Below are 20409 nucleotides of genomic sequence, written 5' to 3'. Positions count from 1 at the left end.
AAGTATGAATTGTTGAAGCTGGATGGTTGGGATCATTCAAAACATAAATACTGAAGGTGATCGCTGTGCGAAATGGAGAAAACTCCCCGACATGCAGGGATCTGGCCACACAGCGCCACCTAGTGTACGCAGCACGTAAACCGTTTATTTCTGGAGGTTTCACACATTCTTACAGGTGCACCGGGTGAGGATGCTTTCTACTTCTTACATAAATCCTCTTCGATGCTTCGGTGAAATGTTAACGTTACAAAGCAAAACAAAAAAGGATTAAAAAGTCCAAGAGGTTGATTTTGTGCTGCTCCTCCTGCAATAAACTTAATGACCCAAACAAACCAAACAGAGATCACAAATCATTATGATGTTTTTATTCTAATACAAAAAGAGGAGAAAGATTCATACAAAAGTCACCTTTTAACAAAATTATACAATTACAAAAACTCTTTAAGAGATGTCACCGCTGAAATACACAGTTACAACTATAAATAACATTAAAATACCTGCTACAGTAATGAAAGGTAATCCATGGGAACATAAATGACATAATTCAAAGTGAAATCTCAGTATGTTTTAGACGGTGAAACATTTTTCTTCCTGCTTGCAATAAAATGACACGTGAACGATTCTGATAAGAGTTAAATTATATATTTAGCGTGATACACAATATTATCTGTCTAAAAATGTTTTAAGAGTTAATAGCTCAACAGTCAAACTAAATGCTTTGGGAACACACAGGCTTACAGCAGATCACAATCAGCTACAGGAAATCACAGTCTTGTATTGAAACATGCAAATGTAACACATAATATGTGGTTCAACTATTCATTGAACATGGAATTTATAGATCATGGTGTGTGTGTTTTTTTAACAGAAAATATACCACTAATCCAATGTGTGTTGAAAATTTAGAGAGTGACGTTGAATGAAGAAACACCAAGGGGCAATACGAGAAAATTCACCACCCACACCGCTCGAAGAGAGCTAATAAATGGAGCGCACAATTAACTCTTTTACGTAACACCATTAAAACCTTAAAGTATGTTCAAAGACGGTGAATAGTGATGCAAAACAACGACAGAGAAAAACGTGATAGTTCTGTTGTCTGAGATCACGTAACTGGTGATAGAGGAGGTCCGTTTTGTTTTCACGACAGAGTGAAAATATAAAGATGAGATCTTCCTGAGAATGTCCGTTTGTTCCACATCAGCTCTAGACTTGTGCCTGCAGTGACGCCGCGTGCGTCAATAGTTTGGCCCTTTGCTGTAAGGATCCCGCCTCATAATGCTGCTGTAACACATGGACGGATCACACACCCCAGGCTGACCAGGGCTGCCAGCACGGCCACTTTTACCCTCCGCTCCGTTTAGACCAGGTGATCCAGGCCTACCTGGAGGACCCGGCTTACTGTACCCGTGGGGCCCCATTGGACCTGTAGAGATAAAAAGCCCCGATCGGTTGAAAGGAACGGTCAACTTTGCCGAAAGGATGAGGTCGTCTTTAGGAAATTAGCTTCCACATGTCTTTGTAAAGGATTCGTGAACATGAATAAGAAGCCACAGGATTTACCTGGAGGCCCTGGTGGCCCCTGGTCTCCAGCTGTTGTCCGGCCAGGGCTCCCTTTCTCACCCATAGAACCCGGTTCTCCTGCAAACACAAGTCTACCTGTTTGAGTTCCCTGCAAAACAGCTTTAGTATACTGTGAACTTTAACCTTGGTTTTACCTTTCAGCCCGTTAATACCAGGGCGCCCTGGCCGACCTGGGCGGCCCGGCGTTCCCCTGGAACCACTGAGTCCTGGAAGGCCCCTGAGTCCCTGGAGCCCAGTTGGACCTGGAGGACCAGGAGATCCAGGCCGGCTGTGACACGTGGCACAGCTACTCTGCTGGTTGCTCAGCAACAACAAATGCAGCTCAGCTAGGATGATCGACAGTACAATTATTTCTGCTGTTTGTGGAAATAACACAGAAACGTATCATCATTTTGTAACAATACTCACACTGAAGCAACTCTCTGCAGATTTGCTGAATGTGACTGTCAGACATTTGACTGGCCTGGAATGAAAAATGATGGATATTAACAATCCTTCCATTCCACTACGCTAGTCAAGAAATAAAAAACAGTGAAGTTAGCGCAATGCGTCGCACGTACTGGTCTTCCTTCTGCTCCCGGTGGGCCAGGAACACCACTGTCCCCCTGCAGCCCTCGGGCTCCGGGGGGGCCGGACTGACCCGATTGTCCAGGCCGGCCCACATGACCCTCCTGACCTCTCGGCCCCGGATCTCCCGCTGTTCCTTTCTGGCAAAGAAATGCGATCCCATGGTTAGCCGTTGACACGACAATGTATTAGATTTGGATAGAGGTACAGTTAATAAAGCATTTAGTTTAACATACCGCTCCCTTTAGTCCCATTGGACCAGTGGAGCCCTGTCAATGAAATTAAGGATAACGTTTAGAAAGACACAACATCAACAAGGCTGTACAGCCCTCAATGTTTGTTATACCTTAACATGCTCAGCAACAGACAACCCTTTTAATTAATGGAGAAAGCCTAGATCTTTAAATAAAAGGGTCCTTATATCAATAAAAATGTCAAAGTCAAACTCATCACCAATGAGTGGTTGTGGATCTGTATTGTAGCAATAACCATAGGATGAATAGCATCAAATTGGGGATGCAGCATCATTCTGATATGTGCCAATGTGATTTTAAAAGTTATGTCAAATAGGTCATGCCTTCAAGAATCAAACTTAGTCATGCAAATATAAGCCAAACATGGTTTGAATGAAGAGTTGTGCAAAACAAAATAAAAAAAATATAAAAATCCCTATTTGGGTATGGCCTACGTATACGTACATATGACATATTACTATGACACTACTACATGTTGCTAAACGTCATCGTTCAGGAGTTATGAGTTAATATTTTAATTTCTAAACAAATGGCCACACGATGGCGCTGTCCTCAAACTATAAATGAGTTTTTAGTGTTCCTGTTATCTATAACAGAGAAATACATGAAGCGTCCATGAAGGGTGTAATTCAGGTACCGAGTTACATCATAAGTTACAGTTGAATATTTTACCAAATGTTTTGATTTGATGATTCAATTTTCAATACTTTAAACTGAAAAGCTGATCAGATACTCACGTGTTCCCCTTGCCGACCATTACCCCCTTTTTCCCCTTTCATTCCCTGTTGAGAAAATGACTTAACCGAGTTACGGCCTTTGCTCTGCAAGCAAGTGCAGCAAATAATACTACCACAGATAGATAAAACAAATATCCGGTTATACTTTCAAACCTTAATTAACATCATTATTTTTCAAACCCTTAATCAATCTTGATTTTCAATCAAAGAGAATATGTTCATTAACAAATAGAGGTATTTTAGACCAAAGTCTTAAAAAGACATCCAGTGACGATCCATTAGACTCACATTAATTCAAAGCTTTTAATTTGCTGTTAACTCTCAATTGTAATTATTGTTTTAGTTTCTCATTCTAGCTTTCTGGTTTAACATAATTATATTATGATCTGCTTGTCTGCAGTTTAGATTTGTCTCCAATCTTACCGCCTCTCCTCTTTCCCCTGGATTTCCTCTTTGTCCCTGACAAACAAACCAACATAGACATGGATTACATATTCATATATTATGATTATTGGCAGGGAAACAAAATCAAAGAATTCGAACATTTGACATTTATTATATGTTTGACAAGACTGTGTTCCCCTTGAACACTAAACAACTGCAAATTCTTAACTGTCATTCACATGAACCACGAATCAACACTCGCACAGAGTGTAAGAGGAAATACCTTGCTGCCCTTCAGGCCTGGCATGCCCGTGTGTCCCGGCTGACCTACTGTCCCCGGTACTCCCGAACTCCCCTTCAAAAGTAACCAGATTAACACCAAGCATTATACACAACCCTCCTTATTCATATACAACTTGTCCTACAGTTAAAAAAGCACATGCCTTGCTCATATTGGAATATGGCCTTTAAGAACATTTTAATTGAAACATACCGCAGGCCCCGGTGTTCCTTGTGTACCTGGACTTCCACTTTCACCTTTGTTCCCCTTTAATAAGAAATAAAGCACGTCTTATTTTACAGAAGCATCCAAACCCGCATCATACCGCTGCCTGCTGGACGGCAGCTGGTATTTTTGAGGCCTTATCATCCCTCACTTTCATTGATGTATGGAAAAGTCTGAGCACTTTCACAAGGTCTTGGCGCAGCTCGCTGTTTTGTAACCTCCAATCGTGTGCTTACTTTTCCAGTTCAACAAGCCTCTGTAATTGCAGTCTGTAGGTCAGCCATGAAATCAAAAATATTGCTTGCCTGTACATAAACTAGCTTTTCACTCGTGTGCCATTTACCAATTACACATTGGCTTGTTAAAGGCAGATCAGCTAATGAAAAGTGATCAGGAGACAAGGCGTCCAGACCAAACAACCCAGATTGCTTCCATATCCACTAAAATTCCACTGACGAAAGCAGTAGAGCGAGATCATCCCTTAATTCACCACTGCCGGTGTGGCCAGGAGATCCTTATTTGAGCTCAAGAGTATTTTATAAAAACAGTGACCAAACAAAACATGCAATGCTGCCCACCTTCGCGGCACTATGACGTTCGGCTCGTTGGTCAGACAGCTTCATAAATTTAACCTAAACTGACGACACTGTGAGCGCCATGATGTGGGCCTCGGGAATGTTTTTTTACGTCATGTGAAGCCACTGTGAACACACGTCGTTTTTTGGCAGCCGTGGAACTGTACGACACTTTGACTAGACTCGAATTAAATCACAACACGGCTAGGCGGCCTGCCGCTCTGACGCCAGCTGGTGGGGATTGATCTGCAGATTTCCCTCGTCACAAGTTGGACCAGTGCACTCACATTATATTTAGTGCACCGTTTTCGATGACAGTAAGTCGGACGAAAATGGATTTTTCATTTTTAGCACTTATCATGGTCACTTTTCATCACTGACAATGTAGCTGCTTGAAGAAGCTCGAAAGGCCGTACCTTGAGTCCAATTGGTCCTTTTATACCTGGTGCACCGGGTAAACCCATTTCACCCTGCAGGAGGGGAAAATAAATAGTTTTGGAGACAATTTAGATTGAATATTGAATATTAACATGAACTGTCCATACCAGCCGTTAACTTACAGATGGTCCAGCCAATCCCGTGAAGCCTCTGGGTCCAGGCGAACCAGCTTCCCCCTTGAATGATATCAGGCAAACGTGGTCACAAGGAAGGATGCAAACACCATTGATCAGATTATTCTGAACGTAGGTTAGGAGCAGCAGCTCACCTTTTGTCCGGTCAGGCCTGCAATCCCTGGCAACCCAGGCATACCCTGGGAGCAAGGAAGCACATTATACTGTTTAGCTGATGCCAAAAGGGGTGTGGTCTAACACATTTGAGTAAAACTGCATGTTTTCAAATGCAATGTCTCTAAAATGATATTAAAACCAGCCTGCTGAATTACAGGTTCCAGTCTACGTCCTTTTCAAAGTGAAATCATTAGTAGTTGCTGTAATTACTAATAATTACTTCAGCAACTACTGTAGCCAGTTGCTCATAGACAGGAACTCAAACTATCTGCTACATTTGACCTGTTTTGACTGAATATGCCATGTTGCAATAAAGAAAGAAATAGCTATTTCAATTGCACAAAGAAAAAGGATGGAAAGTCAGTCAAATTTACAAAAAAACGGCTTGACACATCGAATGTGCATGACATTCAACGCATGAAGCAAAACTATCCTGGAAAGCTTCGTTAGTTTCTTGTTTTGACGTTATTTTCTTCTGAGATAAATGCTTGCAGGCGCTCAGTGGTTGTCTCAGACTAAAGCTTAAGTACGATATATTCTTAATGATATATTTGACAGGTGGGCAGAGAATCAGAATACACAGTCACAGCCACTCACACTGTACTCATAAGAGAAATCCCCGTCCCCGGGCCAACATCCAAGCCCTAACTCTATCATGTTTTAACTTAAGGAAGTATGGTACTAATCCTGGCTCCCTGGATTCAACGCTCGCTCTATTGTTCTGCTCGGAGAAAATGGCTTACAGCCTTGTGGAGCAACTGACTCATCCTTTGTAGACCCGTCACAAAGTGCCGGACAACACTTCTAATCATGATCAGCGGGGTGGCTGCCCGGCTGAAACACTTTCTTCCTCAAAGATTTCCGAAAGCGCCACAGAATTCCCTCTCCGACTTTTTACTGCCTTAAATTAAGTTGGTTACGTAACAGGGTTATCCTAGAATGAACTACAGGGGAAATACCCCTGATGTACTGGCTGTCAGGAGTATTCTCAGTACTGCTGACAGTATGTTAACAGACTTTCAACAGGAAAACATGGACGTGCAATCTGAGTAATCCATAAAATCAGTTCAGTGTTTGCCTGTTGCTATCCTGTCGTCAACTTAAACTGCAACATCAATACACCTGACCGCTTCTTTCTTTCCAATCTGAACCCAATGATGGATACAGTTAACTGCATATTTCATGCATATTTTGCAAATAAAGATGTGACAGCTCAAACAACACACAAAATGATAAACAAGCACAATGAGTAATGTCTGTGTCTGCTACTCACAGGATGGCCTTCCCTTCCGTCAATGCCGGGAGGACCACTGTCCCCAGATTCTCCCTTTATACATTGGGGAAACAAAAGCATCATCAATCATTCCAACATTGACGCAAAATCTTCTGGAATGTCAAATGGGGCTCAGGAACAACCAAGGGAGACACAGAACAACAGAACAACAACAACAGAACTCAGCGAGCAGCGATTTTTAAAAACCAATCTGCACGCTGAGCCAAGCTCATTTGTCTGTTATTCTCCTAATCCCCGAATGAGCTTTCAAACGTCGTTTACGGCGCTGTAAAAACAAAACAGACCTTTTGACCAGTTCTGCCTGGAAATCCAACATTTCCATCTCTCCCGGGTAGGCCCTGCAACCAGGGAACAATATTTTCATACACTGCAATAATGGCACACAATGCCTACTTTGAATAAGAAAGGTGTTTTACTTACTGGGTCTCCTGGATAACCCGGTGGCCCAGGAGGTCCCAAACCTCCCTTTTCTCCCTGGAAAAACCATGCCATCCAGTTAGGATTCATAATAATAATAATTCATAAGCCATGAGAATTGTCTGCATCCTTACCACTTGACCAGCTTTCCCAGGCAAACCTGCAATTCCGCTCAATCCGATTGAGCCCTGAAAAAAGACAATATGTTAGATCATCATTACATGTGATGTGATAAAGGTTCTAATCTTTATTCGTCTTGTCTGGCCTCCCTCATCTAAACTTTAAGACATTGACAAAAATGCCACTAATTTGAAAGCATCATCCATTTTTGTGTTAGAGGGAGTTCATCATTAGTCGGATCAGGAGGGACGGATCACTTCATAAAGCCATTCTGACATCTACATGGTCACAAATATGCAATACACGTTTGACTTTAGTGAGTAATGGTTTCAGTTAGAATGAACGTTGTGATGTTGTTTACTTTACATTACAGGTCATTTAGCAGACGCTTTTATCCAAAGCGACTTACATTACACTTTAAACCCATGGCTTTTTCACATTTTTGGCCAGGGAGCAATTAGGGGTTAGGTGTCTTGCTAAGGGACACTTCGACATGGGCAGTTTCAGAGCTATAACAAAGGAATGTTTCCGTTGGATAGATCCTATGCCAGGAAAATGAAACTACACCCTTGGGTGGTCGTACAATATGGGAACAATATGGAAATGTAGATTCAAATGCGTTGACATCGGTAGAAAACTATAGACCGAACAAAATGATTATTCATCCTATAATGAAGTTTGAGACGCTCCCTGCTGGTTGAAGACAGATCGTTTTGGAGAGACTGTTCTGATCGACCATATTATGTCGTCCCAGGGGGAAACCATCTCCTGACAGAGACATACAGGGTATTTTGTTCCCTAGACTCAGACGTAAAGATGTTCTCACTCCTCTAGGAAAATAGTTTTCAAGAAGAATGCCAAATGGCTGGAGTTTGGATTTTGGAGGAGCCAAAGGCACAAGGTCAAAGGTTACTGAGCTCTTTAGTGTCTCACACGGAGGAGGATGCTTTTTGTTGTGCCAAAGTGGCATTAAGGCTCTATGATGTACAATGTTAAATGACTTAGTAATCATTGTGTCAGTCATGCACGGTTTAGTAAGACAGAGCTGGGTAATCATGTCAGCACGTTGATGTTAGTATGTTACGGTAAAGTAACACTGTAACTACGTTCAATTTCAGATCAAAAATGTGTTTTGTCAGACTGAAGTATATTGTGTTTTTGTGTAAATTGGTATAATCTATTTGAAGAGTGAAGAGTTTTTCCACACTTTATAATCCACATGTCTAGCAGCTGTACTTTATTGCCGTGTAACAAGTGATGGAAAATCACCTCAAGTTGCTCATCTCATCATGCGTGGTGCCTCAGACCATTACACTAATCAGGTGTTTGCAATCATGGGGTTTTAAAAGACCACTTTCACAATCCAGTAAACGTTGATCCTTTCATCCAGATAGCATTACTGGGAAAAAGACAGAAAATCCAGATGATCTGCAGCAGAGCAGCAGTTTGTTTGTGTGGGATAGGGGAAGTATTTCCCCTATTAATCAAAGTATTTTAAGATGGCGGTCCAAAACACTAGAAATAACTCAATTTGATGAATCTGGATCTGTGTGGGAATCTCTAATAATGTGACGGATGGCACAGGAGGATTTGTTTAAAGTGCAAACAGCTGAGACATCTATTTTAAATGACACTAACTGCCTGAATTGTTTTCCGCTTCAGCCAACTGGCATCAACCCCTCGTGGTCACACGTATTACAAGGTAGGATGAGATGACAGAGGTGATGCGGTCTAGAAAGAAGGCATTACTCATCGTTCAGAGTGATCAGACCAACAAAAAAAAGTCCTGGATGAAGCTTGAGTTTTTGCTCCAGTCTGCAGTGACTGTCGGTGAAGCCTTTATAGGATCCTATGAGAACTAACTGCTTGCTTTTATTTCCCAGCGCGTCTCGCCTTTGTATGGAGGTTTTATTTCGCCTTCGTGCATCACAGAATTGAAACGTACAGCACCAACTGTGACGCTGTGTCTGCAACATCCTCTTGTCAGACAGTACAGAAGTTGTATGCGTTTTGCTCCCGCTGGGGAACAGGCTTTATCTTCATAACATATGTTTTGTAGCGTGATTGATGTGATGGTGTTCAAACGGTTCAGGTTAATGTCTCCAGCAGGGATTTCCTGTTTCTTCCTACATTTGTCATCATAAAAAGTTCATCCCCCTTGACAATCTAAGATGCGCTTTTTGAAATATCCTGTTTTGATCAGCACATTCACCAATTTGACCTACTTATGGCATTTTAGATGAACATGGACCAACATCTGGATAGTGTTATCAGGTAGTATTTGAATAATTAACATCACCACCTTCTCTCCTTGCTTTCCAGGTGGTCCTGGTAATCCAGGCAAACCCTTTTCACCCTGGAATAACAGACTTGTGTTAGAAAATTGTTCACAAACCAGTACAACCGCATGAAAATGAAGCCGTTTAGTTTTTTTGACCTTCCTACCGAAACACCAGGCCTCCCTTGTTCGCCTTTGAACCCATCCGTCCCACGTGGACCCTGACGGGAAAAAGGACACAGCTTTAAATCTTCTATTCTAAATGGTCAAACTTAATGTTATGATAAATCAATCAAAATGAGCTTTACCTCTACTCCTGGTGGACCTGTTAGGCCTGGACTACCTCTAATGCCAGGGATACCCTTATAACAAAAAAAAGATGAGAGATACACATATTTGGTTAAACATTTGAACCCACTCAACTGTGTGCATGATCTCTAAGTGAGTCCAGGCCGCAGGGTGAGTTCTTGATCATGTGGTAGAACATGTGGTTTACTTTTGAATGTTTTTCATCAACCAAATCAGGGCCGTACTGCCACCAGTGGCATATTCAGAGGGCTTTTTCTATGTATCCATTGGAAAAATAAGTAAATAAGTACATTTACCACTGAAGCGTTTCTGACCACATTGAATTAACAAGCTGCAACTGTCATGACTTAATGCGAACATTAACTCAATTGGTTCTGGTCTTTTCTCAGATGTGGTTGTGGATTCTGCTGTGACAGTGTTGTTAGCAATTAAAGTCTTTATAATTGTATATTGAACTATGTAGTACTCACAGGCTTACCATCAGCACCAGCAGGTCCAGGCTGACCAGATCTGCCAGTGTTCCCTTCTTCTCCCTGAAGAGAGTGAAATGAGGTTATTTACTGATGATGAAAAAGGTTCTTTGACCGTCTTTATCCATCAATCGACCTCAACGCAGCGTAAATTGATCATAGAGGGAGGTAATGTGGATTCGATGTATCCAGCTGCTTTAGTTTATCAAATGTGAGATGCCTCTGGGGTTCTAACGAACATCTGCAGCCTGCAATGGTCCCAGCATTTTGAGTCTATTAATAAATGCAGTGAAAGAAAAGATCTGATGTTGTAAACACAAACACGCCTGCGGGTTTTATTAACAGAGAGTCTTGTTGCCAGAGTAATGTCTCTCCGAGGTCTGTGCGTTAAAGGCTTTTACGACCGGGGCTGCAATCATTCCGTTGATACCCTGTGATCAATTAAAAGGACGAGTGTAGGTTTGAATCCGTATTTTGCTCATTTTACATTCTTACCAATGTTAATCTTAAACAGTGGTCTGGTTTGCTTAAATGAAACAGTACGTTACAACAGGGCCGTACAAGGCTAACTATGCTGCAGCTTTCTCACAACAGCAAGCCGTGATTTTCCTAATAGGAGAATGGATCACTTGGTGCGGGTCCATAATGTGTCGTTTTCAGCAGATAACTATGTATTTAAGAGATTAAGGAACTAAAACCTTTCTACACAGCACTTTTGCTGCCACAAATAAAATCTGTGTTTATAGGCTGTAATGACGGATTTAACCATTTGGTAAAGTGCAACCTCTTGTGCTTATTGCTTATCCAACAATACTTAGCGAGAACAGAAGGGAGTTTACACAAAAACCGACATCCCAAATTATTCTTCTCTCATTTCATGTCAACAGAATACCACTGTTCGAAGTAAATATTTAACCAACCGTCTGAGCACTGAGGATGTGGTTGAGCTCTGTGTAAAACGAGGAATGGACTCCATTCTCTGATATCGCACAGTAATGTGTGTGCTTTTTTGCATTTTTTTCTGCAGGCCAATTTTGCATTTTTTTCAGTGTGGAGGTCCACACGAGATATTTTTAATAACTGACCTTCATTCCTGGAAGTCCTGGGGCGCCAGGAGGACAAACACAAGGTTCTGGAGTTGGTTCTGTGTAATCAGGACTGTTGGCGCACTGTAATGAACACAGACTAGACATTGAGCGTCGATGCAGAAGGATACATATTAAATAGTCAGTAGGCAGAAGTTTTTCTCATCTATTGATTTAAAAAAAAATGGTTTTAAATCAACAGTTTGACAGAAAGGTATCTGATCCTATTTAGTGTTAAACTTGGCAAGCGTTTGTATTTCTTGGCTACTCATCTTGTTTCTTTTAGATATTTTCATTCGCACTTTAAATACATGAACTTGGCACTGGCTCCGTGGTTATAGAAGTTTTGAAGCCAACATAACAGAGAGCCGCTGCTTCCCAAAACCCGGGTTATAGCCGGTGGACAATTTACTGAGCCCATCGTGTTTGAAGCAGAGCCCAGCGTCCTCCTTCAATGAATTGTTGGATGTATGAACAGATGTGACTGGAAATGAATGTGCTGAGTTTACACTTTTCCTCCACAAAACTTGAATACACTGAGCTGACGGAATATAAATCATGTCAGATTTTTTATGCCATTCAGAATGAGGTGTGGAGTTTACTGAGGGTGAAATTGTTTTAAAAAAAAATTAGAAGCAGATGTGGTTGAAACAAGGTGAGAAGTAGGTGAGAAAAAGTTATCTTTGTTGCTCTTGGACTGAAAAACAAGTTCTGCTCCAAGCAAGTCTCACACTTACAACTCCAGGTATTTCACACGCCGTCTCTCGGTTGCTCTGCTCCGGGTCACAGTAAATGCGAAGTTTCTGGATTTCAAACTGAACATCATTTGAAAAAGAGAAGAAACTCTTGTTAAATGCACAACCTCCACTGCTGGAGCCTCCAAACAAGCTAACAAAACAAACATTTGCAACGTTGAGTTTGGTTTTATCAGTGCTTTGCGACTAGTTAATTGAAACTACCATTGTACAACTGTTAAATCGCCCTCAGCGGGCATTAAGCAGATACATGTTGCCAGACCTCCCTCTGTGTTGGAAGGGTTCTGCAGCAACGTTACACTTTTCTTCCATTATTTGGTATTTTGTTGATGTGGGTGATAAAATGGCTCCGGAATGTCCCATAGACTGTTTCCCTCCAGTTACCATGTGAGCCGAGAGACGATCCCGACATGTGATTTGTATTATTGCAAACGCAGCATTGTGGCACCAAACTTTGCAATCGAAAGACATAAAACAAAGATTGATAAGACTTAGTGGAGAGAAAATCACTTGATAGCCTCTGATTTTAGCATTTCTCTCGGGAGACAGCAATAAACATTGTGATGTAGCTTAAAACGAGTTGAGTTTGTTGAGTTTGCTCAACTACTCGTTATTAGACCAACTGTTCCCTCTTTCTATAGTCATTATAGTCGCATTTCTGGATTCTTTTTCTGGGAACCAAACATGTATTTTATGAAAATAGGTTGATTGACGTCGATAAACTTACTGGCACGGTTGTTTCCTTTCTGACATACTTTCCCACTTGGGTTTTTCCGTTGATGAAAATACCGACAGGGGGCTCCAAGGATTGGGTTTCAATCTCCAGGTCATCAACATAAAGAGTAACGTCCTCCTCAGTGACCAGCAGGCGAAGCTGGTGCCATTTCTCATCAAACAGCTTCTTTCGCCGAAGAAAAGGAACAGGAAAAACGTTGTCAATATTACGGTACGTGCTGGATGTGTGCCGATGAAGACTTTCAAAAGACGATATACCCACTGAAGGGAGAGTTTACGTTGCTGTAATTGTTGTTCAGAGCAGAAAGCAAAGGAAATAAGTCATTTCAAGATCTGACCAAGAGAAACATTGTGGCATTTTAAACCTCTCCAGCTCAAACTGTTTAACCTGTTTAAACCGTTTCAAATCACCACACAACACACAGTTTGTGTTTATCGTACCCTTGCTGTGGACTGTGAAAACGTAACTGTCTGAGTTCCACTTGATGCGCTGCTGGTTGTGGTGAACATGACGGTGCGTTCCAATCCATTCAGAGTGACCGCCATCTGAGGTTTCCCATCGCGCGTCTGTATTCTCCACACGTCCCACTCCTCTATTGCCACGGTTCCTTTATACCTCAGCGTGGCCACAAAAACATACGATGGAGGCAGGCCATCGGGGAAAAGGGTCCTGGAGGGAGGAATCCAAAAGCCAGTCAACACGTGAACAGACTGATGATGATGAAGAAAAGAATGAAAGCAAGGTAGTTACCGGGTAGCTGTACTCAAGTCGACACGAGATGTCACTTCATAGGCCTTGGTGCCGTAATATGTTCCCGATATTTTCTTTGCTTTCTTAGCCAAATTTAAATGTAACAGGATATCAAATCCTTTCTCGTCGCGGGAATCTATGGAAATTCTAGCTGGACAAACAGTCTCTGCAACAGACAAACACAGTTAAATGGAAAGATAATCAAACATAATCGACAAATGGTGAATAATGGAGCGACAGAAAATTAGGTGAAGAGATACCACTCTGAGAACGCTTTGTAAGTAATACAGTATCACCTTACCTTCGCACAGTTTCTGTCGTATGACCTGTATGATCCTGGAGATACCTTTGTAGTCCTCAACAGAGAAGACATACGTTGAAAATGGCTTGTTTGCAATGTTTTGCAACTGTAAGACTTCTGTCTCTGGCCCAACGCCGATTGCAAACAGAATTATTCCTTTTTTCCTTGCTGCCTCCGCCGCTTTCAAAACCTCATCTTGAGATTTCCCGTCTGTGAGGACGACAGCAATTCTGGAGATGCCTGCGGGGCCGCGTTCAGACAGGCCAAACAGTTTCTTAGTTGCAAACTCAATGGCTGTGCCTGTCCTTGTGTTTCCCCCCATGTACTCAATGGACTCCATTGCTTTGATGAGCTCTTTGGTGGAGAAATGCTTCCCCAGAGGTATTTCTAAAACTGGGTCGTCGCTGTATTGGACGACTCCAACCTGGGTAAACTTCTGTCCAATGTTGAAGCTTGTTGTCATGTTGACAAGCCAACGCTTTACAAGTTCAAAATTGACATCTTCAACACTCCACGAGCCGTCTAGAATAAAGACCAAATCACATGGTGCGGTCCTACAACCTGAAGCAGACAGGAAATAAATAGTCAGCAGTTTAAAACAATGATTAAAAAAATTCCATTCATTTTGATGTAATACTTGAAGTAAATGCATTTAGAGTGAATTAAATATATTTAGCCAGTTGTATTTATGTGTTCATTTTTAATGTATGAACATCAAGCAACGAAGCAAGTAAGACAACGAAGACAGAAGCATTCTTACTTCTTATATCTTCATCTTGAGCTGCATTAAACAAAGCCAGAAGCATGAAGCAGAGGCATCTCAAGACACAATGCATGGATGTTGCTTTGTAAGCCATTATGCAGCTGTACCAAGTTCCAACTGTACACCTGCAGAGAAAATGAAAAACATGCTTTGTGATGCAACGAAATAGAAATAGGATAATGCAAGCATTTGTGAGAGAAAATGGCTCAGTTTCCTTCTTTCTATTATTGAGACGTTGAACCGCCGTTTAGTCTAGCTCCTCCTCTTTTCCACAGGCTTTAATCACAAAACTGTTCCATTACCTGTCGTTTCACAATTACAGTATGTGATTAAAAAGCCGGTGTGATACCTTGAGGAACATGACAATTTTGTATTCAAACGTGAAATTGTACAAGCCTTGTATATCTTACTTGAATTTTATGGCTTTGTATGAATTTGTATGACTCAAGTGTGGCAGCGGGAAGATCATGCATACATTCATATTGTAATCTGATCACACGTAAGGCACAGAATTGTCAGTCAAGTCATTTCTGTGTAGGCGAGTCAGTACTATTTACTTTTAGCTCCATTTTTGGTCTCTACCAACGACGGGAAAAGATATCTTGCTCTTTCGCCAATTAGTGCTCCACTATGATTACCAACTAGAGGCTAACTTCTGCTTTCTGGTGCAGAGCCGGAAAAGCACAATGAGTTGATGCTGAAAACAGCTGTGGGCAGTTATCACTAAGACCATCACGTGCAAATCTCATCAGCCCGTTGTTTGCTTTCTCTGAAGGGATATTCTCTTCCTACCTCTCCGGCTGTGTTGTACTACCCACAGATCTCTAATTCACTTACTTCAACCACAAATGTATACTCTTTGCTGTCCACCCAACCTCCTTGCGGTGCACTTCATCTTTCCACTCCTGCTGCACAGCCACAGTAAGCCGAAGCATTTTCCTTTCAAGCCTCATCCCCCCACATGGCACTGTTGGCTTTACAAGATAAACAACACACCGAACCTCTGACCAAAACTTCCATGAAGGCAGTGGTCCCGGTTTCCTGTGGGATTATCAACTGTTTCCTCAAAGCTGCTGCTAATTTGCCAATTTCTGCCCACAGAAACCAGTATAACAGCAGTGCATAAAAAAGGCTTCACACCCGGAACTTTCCTCCCTAATGGACATACACCAATTGCAATACATCCCTTCAGCATCGAGTTACCTTGAGATGCTGCTAAGAACGTATCGTAGTAAATTTCGAGAACATGCGGGAAATCAATTTGCAGCAATACCTTTCAACTCCCTACAGCTCTTCTTCTATATTGCTTGTTTATCCGCTCCCTTGTGCTGATGTTTTGCTAGAGTCATTCTTTACCTTTATTTGATTCACTCACTAAAGGCTTCTCACTCTACACCTGCACAACATTCAACATTCTGGCTGTTTGGCTGACTGCTGACTGTTGATTCATTCATGCACCATGACCAATGTACCAATATAACCTTGATGTTGAGTGATTATCTGATAAGTTATAGTTGTTTATTCTTGCACTGCATTGCTCTCATGCAGCAGTTGCAGCTTGGTCGACCCGAACCAAAATCGTCAAAACGGAAGCGTAGCACCCACCCTCAGGTAAACATTGTTAGCTCCGTCGCTGTAGTTTACACCAGTTGCCATCTAGCTGTGAGACTCCTGCTCTCTACTGATATGCGCACAGCCATTAACAGCTGATCGAAATGCTCCCAGTCTCAGATCTTGCACCTTCAAGGTAATGGAATTTTGCATCAATCCATATGTACTAATCCCTATATCCTATGACTTACTAAACTTGCAGCATCATCTGGTCAAAATGTGTTGGTAGCTTCATGAGGAAATGCCTGCAAAATGAATAACATCCTTTTCAGCCAGGTTTACTTTTTGTTTAATAATAAAAATTGCAGTATTTTAAAAATGAAACGCCATCAGGCTTATCTGCCAAACAAAAAAATTGTGCATTTTTGTCATTTCAACAAACTGCCACATCTGTTCTGTTTCTGATGATAACCGTTTTCAATATGCCTTGGCAAATATTCAGTGAACAATAAAACCACTGCATCTGTGTCAAAAATCATGCAGTATCATTGGGAAGTATAACAATAAAATAACTGAAGTATTAAAAACCACATAAAACAATAAACGTATAAAACAATAAATGTGAGTAAGAAAGTGCTGACATCATAGAAGGAGGGAGTTTCAAATAAAGACTAGATATTCTACATCCAGGAAAAGAGGTAGGACTCGTGGAAGGATCACGATAGGAAGGAACTGAATGTACTCCTTATGCATTGCTATTTCTGATTATGAAGGTCAACGAAACAGTGGCTAGGACTCGACCCTTGGCCTCTCAAAAGCTTTTATTCCTTTCTCTAGAATCTTTCCCCGCTAGAGAGCTGGAGGAGGTTGTTGGAAAACCGCCCCATTGGCAGGGTCCCGTCAGGATGACTTTCTCCTCGACCGACTTCCCCCAAACGAAGTGCTTCTACGCGTCTGCTCGAGCCACATGGAATTAATTTACACCGTCAGACAGTGAAATTCCGGCTGTGGAGTTTAACCACAAACAACGATTGTCCAGGAAGACAATTACATTACACGTGCTGTGATATGATGCTTGGAGTTTGAATGCATGCATAATGAAGCAGAAACAGGTGTCCCAGTGTTGACTCCACTGATCTATGACATGTTTTAGCTGTTCCTATTTGAATGGCAGAACTGTAACTCGGTTACTACAACTACAACGTGGCGTTCATTCTAGTTTCAGCCGGTGTTTTTTTGCAATTCTTTGCAAACTTAATAAGATTCATGTGAGACTTATTCACAGTGTAGTTCCAGCTGGAAATGTCATTCAGGAAGCTGCTGAACAAATCATTGCTCAAAATTCTCTAGATAACATTTACATTTAGGGTGGGCGACACTGAGTCATCACACATACATTAAATACTGCAACACAGATCTTGTGCCTCTGTCTCTCAAATGTAACATTTTTACACTTTGCATGAAATCATAATGATGTGTTATGGAGCTCCGAAAGAATGAAATCCATATTTTCTCCTTGTTTGGTCCCAGTACTTTATGTACTTTGAAAACGTCTGCATGCTTTAACTCCACTTGACCTGCTGAGGTTATACTTGTCCACAGTGAATTAAGCAAGAGGAAGCTGCTCTTCTAAAAAACTTCTAAATCAACATATGCTGTTCATGCTGAACAGTTGCCAAGATAAGGGGGATTAATTCCTGCCAAATTCTTCAAGCAACAAGGGAAGGCCAAGCCCTATCTCATGCTCTCCGTAGAAAGCTGCTCAACTCATACGCTTAAATAACGTCTCATAAAATAGTTCTTCTCACTGTCCATTTATGGGTATATGCTCTTCTGATGTGTGAAAAGAACAATATGAATAAAGTACATGCAATACGTTGGTGCACTGTGCAGTATGCTTGCACAGATTCAAGAAATGTGAAAGACACTTTTTTTATGAGAAGTGAAATGGCCGGGAAAAAAATCTTCCATCCTGATTCCATTCATTCTTTGCACGACAGTAGCACAGACAAGGGAATGATAACTGAACATAATGTCTTCAATATGCAACTGTGGCAGCACAGAGTGAAGCACACTAAAGTAAAAGTTGATGTTGTGCAAAACCTGATACCGATCTGGACACATCGTAAAAAAATGGACACAATAAAAAAAAAAAGAAATACACAAAGATCACTTTAACGATCAAATCCTGCCTCCGTTGATATTAATACTTTGAATGTAAATCTCTGTTGATAAAACAAACATAGTTACATCACCATGCAATTAAACACACGCAAAACCTCGAACTTTAAAGTAGATTGTGTAATACACTGAAATACAATACGCTTCCAAACAAAAATACAAGAAAGTCAGCAAAACATTACCAGTAAGCGTCCAATCCGTTGTGTGAGTTCCTATAAATCCTGTCATTGATGGCTGGTGATCAATACTGCTCACTGTCCTGGGTTTGCAGAAACAACATTTTGGGAGAAGGGCACATGTTTCTCTGCTGAATGAACGCTTGCCCCCTTCCAGCAGGCTCTCTGTCTCCTCTGTTTCTGTGCTTCTTCCTCTCCACCCCCTCCGCCCTCACTCCGGACTGTTACTGGCATGCGGCCACCCTCAATTACCAATGGGTGGAAAGAGAAGCAGATAAGGAGCGCAGGCAATAGTGAAGCAGACAGCCCATCTCTGACAGTCCAAAAGGAAAATAGTAGTAATGAGCGCTGCCTCCTTCCAAGCGTTGAGGGTTTGGACCATGAATGGGTTGCTAGGGGCATAACCAGAGAACATGGAGTTTTCTGGATGCAGTACAAGCACCGGATCAGTAAACAAGCTTTAGTACTGAGACAGAAATACTGTGCTGCTCATTATTCCTTCAGCTGGTCCGCAGCAAAGTATTACACTACTGCTTTTTGAATTGTGCTTCATCACCTGAATGGACAGCAGATTACGTTCTTACCAGGCAGCTATGAACAAGGTGTGAACAGCTACTACATTGCTTGTTTCTGCTACTACAGCTGCAAAGGGAGAACTGAAACCTCTGTATCTGTAGAGGAGTCAGATCTCCATTTGATCCACTCTAACAAGTTGTATCATGTTTGTGCTCACTGACATCCTGTTCTGCATTAACTGAAGCAGCCTCATTGTATGCAGGCTCTGTACAATACGGTTTTATTCAGTGCAAATGAATCCCTCTCAATCCAAATCACTAATGTGTAGCGCAGGGTCACAGAGTTAATGTCAATTTTGTTTGACATATTGTTCAAAGACTGTTGGAATAATGCCGACGATAGAAGCAAGCAATTTAGCCAATTTGCGGCAAGAAGAAAAGTGCTTTTCCATGACGCCGGCAGTTTGGGAAATCAGAGGGTTGAATCAGAGGAATTAGATCAATAATACATAAATTACATAATACATCTGGTTATTCTCCATGATAAAACATTTTTCTTTTACAAGCTTAAAATTTTGTGTAAGGCTTAAATGTTGAAACTGCCGACACCCAAATGGATTATTGCTTCCTTCACCTTGAAGAAAATGTTTTTCTTTTCACAAATAAAAAAAACAAATCATCAAACAGTGATTTGTTATAACAGAGCTTGTCGGACAAGAAGTGCTGACGACGCCATCAGACGTCATCTCATGCCAATTGATCAGCAGTGGTTTGGTTATGACGCCCTTGTGGACCTTGAGCCTCAGCACACTCTGCTGGATCATCTGGGCAAATACTGAGTTGGTGTTGGGAGCCGCAGGGTGGCCAAAGCTGTTGGGAAAAATTGACTTTCCAATGCTTACTCAGATTCTGTCTCCATGTCCCCGTCTCCGGTTGACCAACATGAAAGAAACCCAGAATGTCTGTTTGCTCATTTTACTACATTAAGTTACTCGGTTGTCTTCCAAAGCCTTCAGCTCAATATGACTGTGGCCTCTGTTCGTGTTCAGAAATGGGACAACGATTGCCTTTAGTAGGTAGCCAATCAAGATTGCACAGTAAATATGTTTGGCTAGTTAGACCCATGCAAGGAGAACAGGACACTGATTGTATTGCAACTTTTCTGATTCGAAGAAAAACTGCACCAAATCAGCCGCAAAATTGAAACTAAGTATGATTGAGTAAATTAAACACGTGCAAAGACAGTTTTGACACTTGCCAATTAGACACAATTCAATCTGATTAGCTTGAACGAACTAATTAGTTTCTTTGCAAAAGTTATGAAAGTATAAGAACTACCAAAACAGAACAAACTTGTTCAATGAAATCCTAACT

The 20409-nt window shown here is 41.5% G+C and overlaps 1 protein-coding gene across 2 annotated transcripts; it reads right to left on the bottom strand.

Moving 5' to 3' along the window:
• Positions 1–350: 350 nt before the first annotated feature.
• On the bottom strand, positions 351–18710 carry col21a1 (collagen, type XXI, alpha 1). 2 transcript variants are annotated; one of them, XM_040177837.2, is made up of 29 exons: positions 18527–18710; positions 14610–14737; positions 13850–14410; positions 13549–13714; positions 13239–13467; positions 12790–12963; positions 12045–12122; positions 11308–11391; positions 10223–10285; positions 9752–9805; positions 9611–9664; positions 9468–9521; positions 7180–7233; positions 7049–7102; positions 6913–6966; positions 6608–6661; positions 5313–5357; positions 5167–5220; positions 5023–5076; positions 4020–4073; positions 3810–3881; positions 3566–3601; positions 3143–3187; positions 2388–2420; positions 2145–2291; positions 1993–2047; positions 1719–1910; positions 1564–1641; positions 351–1426 (listed from the first exon to the last, which is right to left on the bottom strand). In XM_040177837.2, exons 2-29 carry the CDS (start codon positions 14704–14706, stop codon positions 1239–1241), a joined length of 2883 nt encoding a protein of 960 aa, XP_040033771.2. In that variant the 5' UTR covers positions 14707–14737; positions 18527–18710; the 3' UTR covers positions 351–1238. The 2 variants fall into 2 exon arrangements, with proteins under 2 accessions (XP_040033771.2, XP_040033772.2); XM_040177838.2 differs by having other exon boundaries at positions 12790–12960.
• Between the last annotated feature and the right edge of the window lie 1699 nt (positions 18711–20409).

This window comes from Gasterosteus aculeatus, chromosome 6 (genome assembly GCF_964276395.1).
Source record: "Gasterosteus aculeatus chromosome 6, fGasAcu3.hap1.1, whole genome shotgun sequence".
In the NCBI taxonomy this organism is placed as follows: Eukaryota; Metazoa; Chordata; class Actinopteri; order Perciformes; family Gasterosteidae; genus Gasterosteus; species Gasterosteus aculeatus.
Note: the sequence above shows the minus strand (reverse complement) of the source record. Positions and strands in the feature narration are given on the sequence as shown.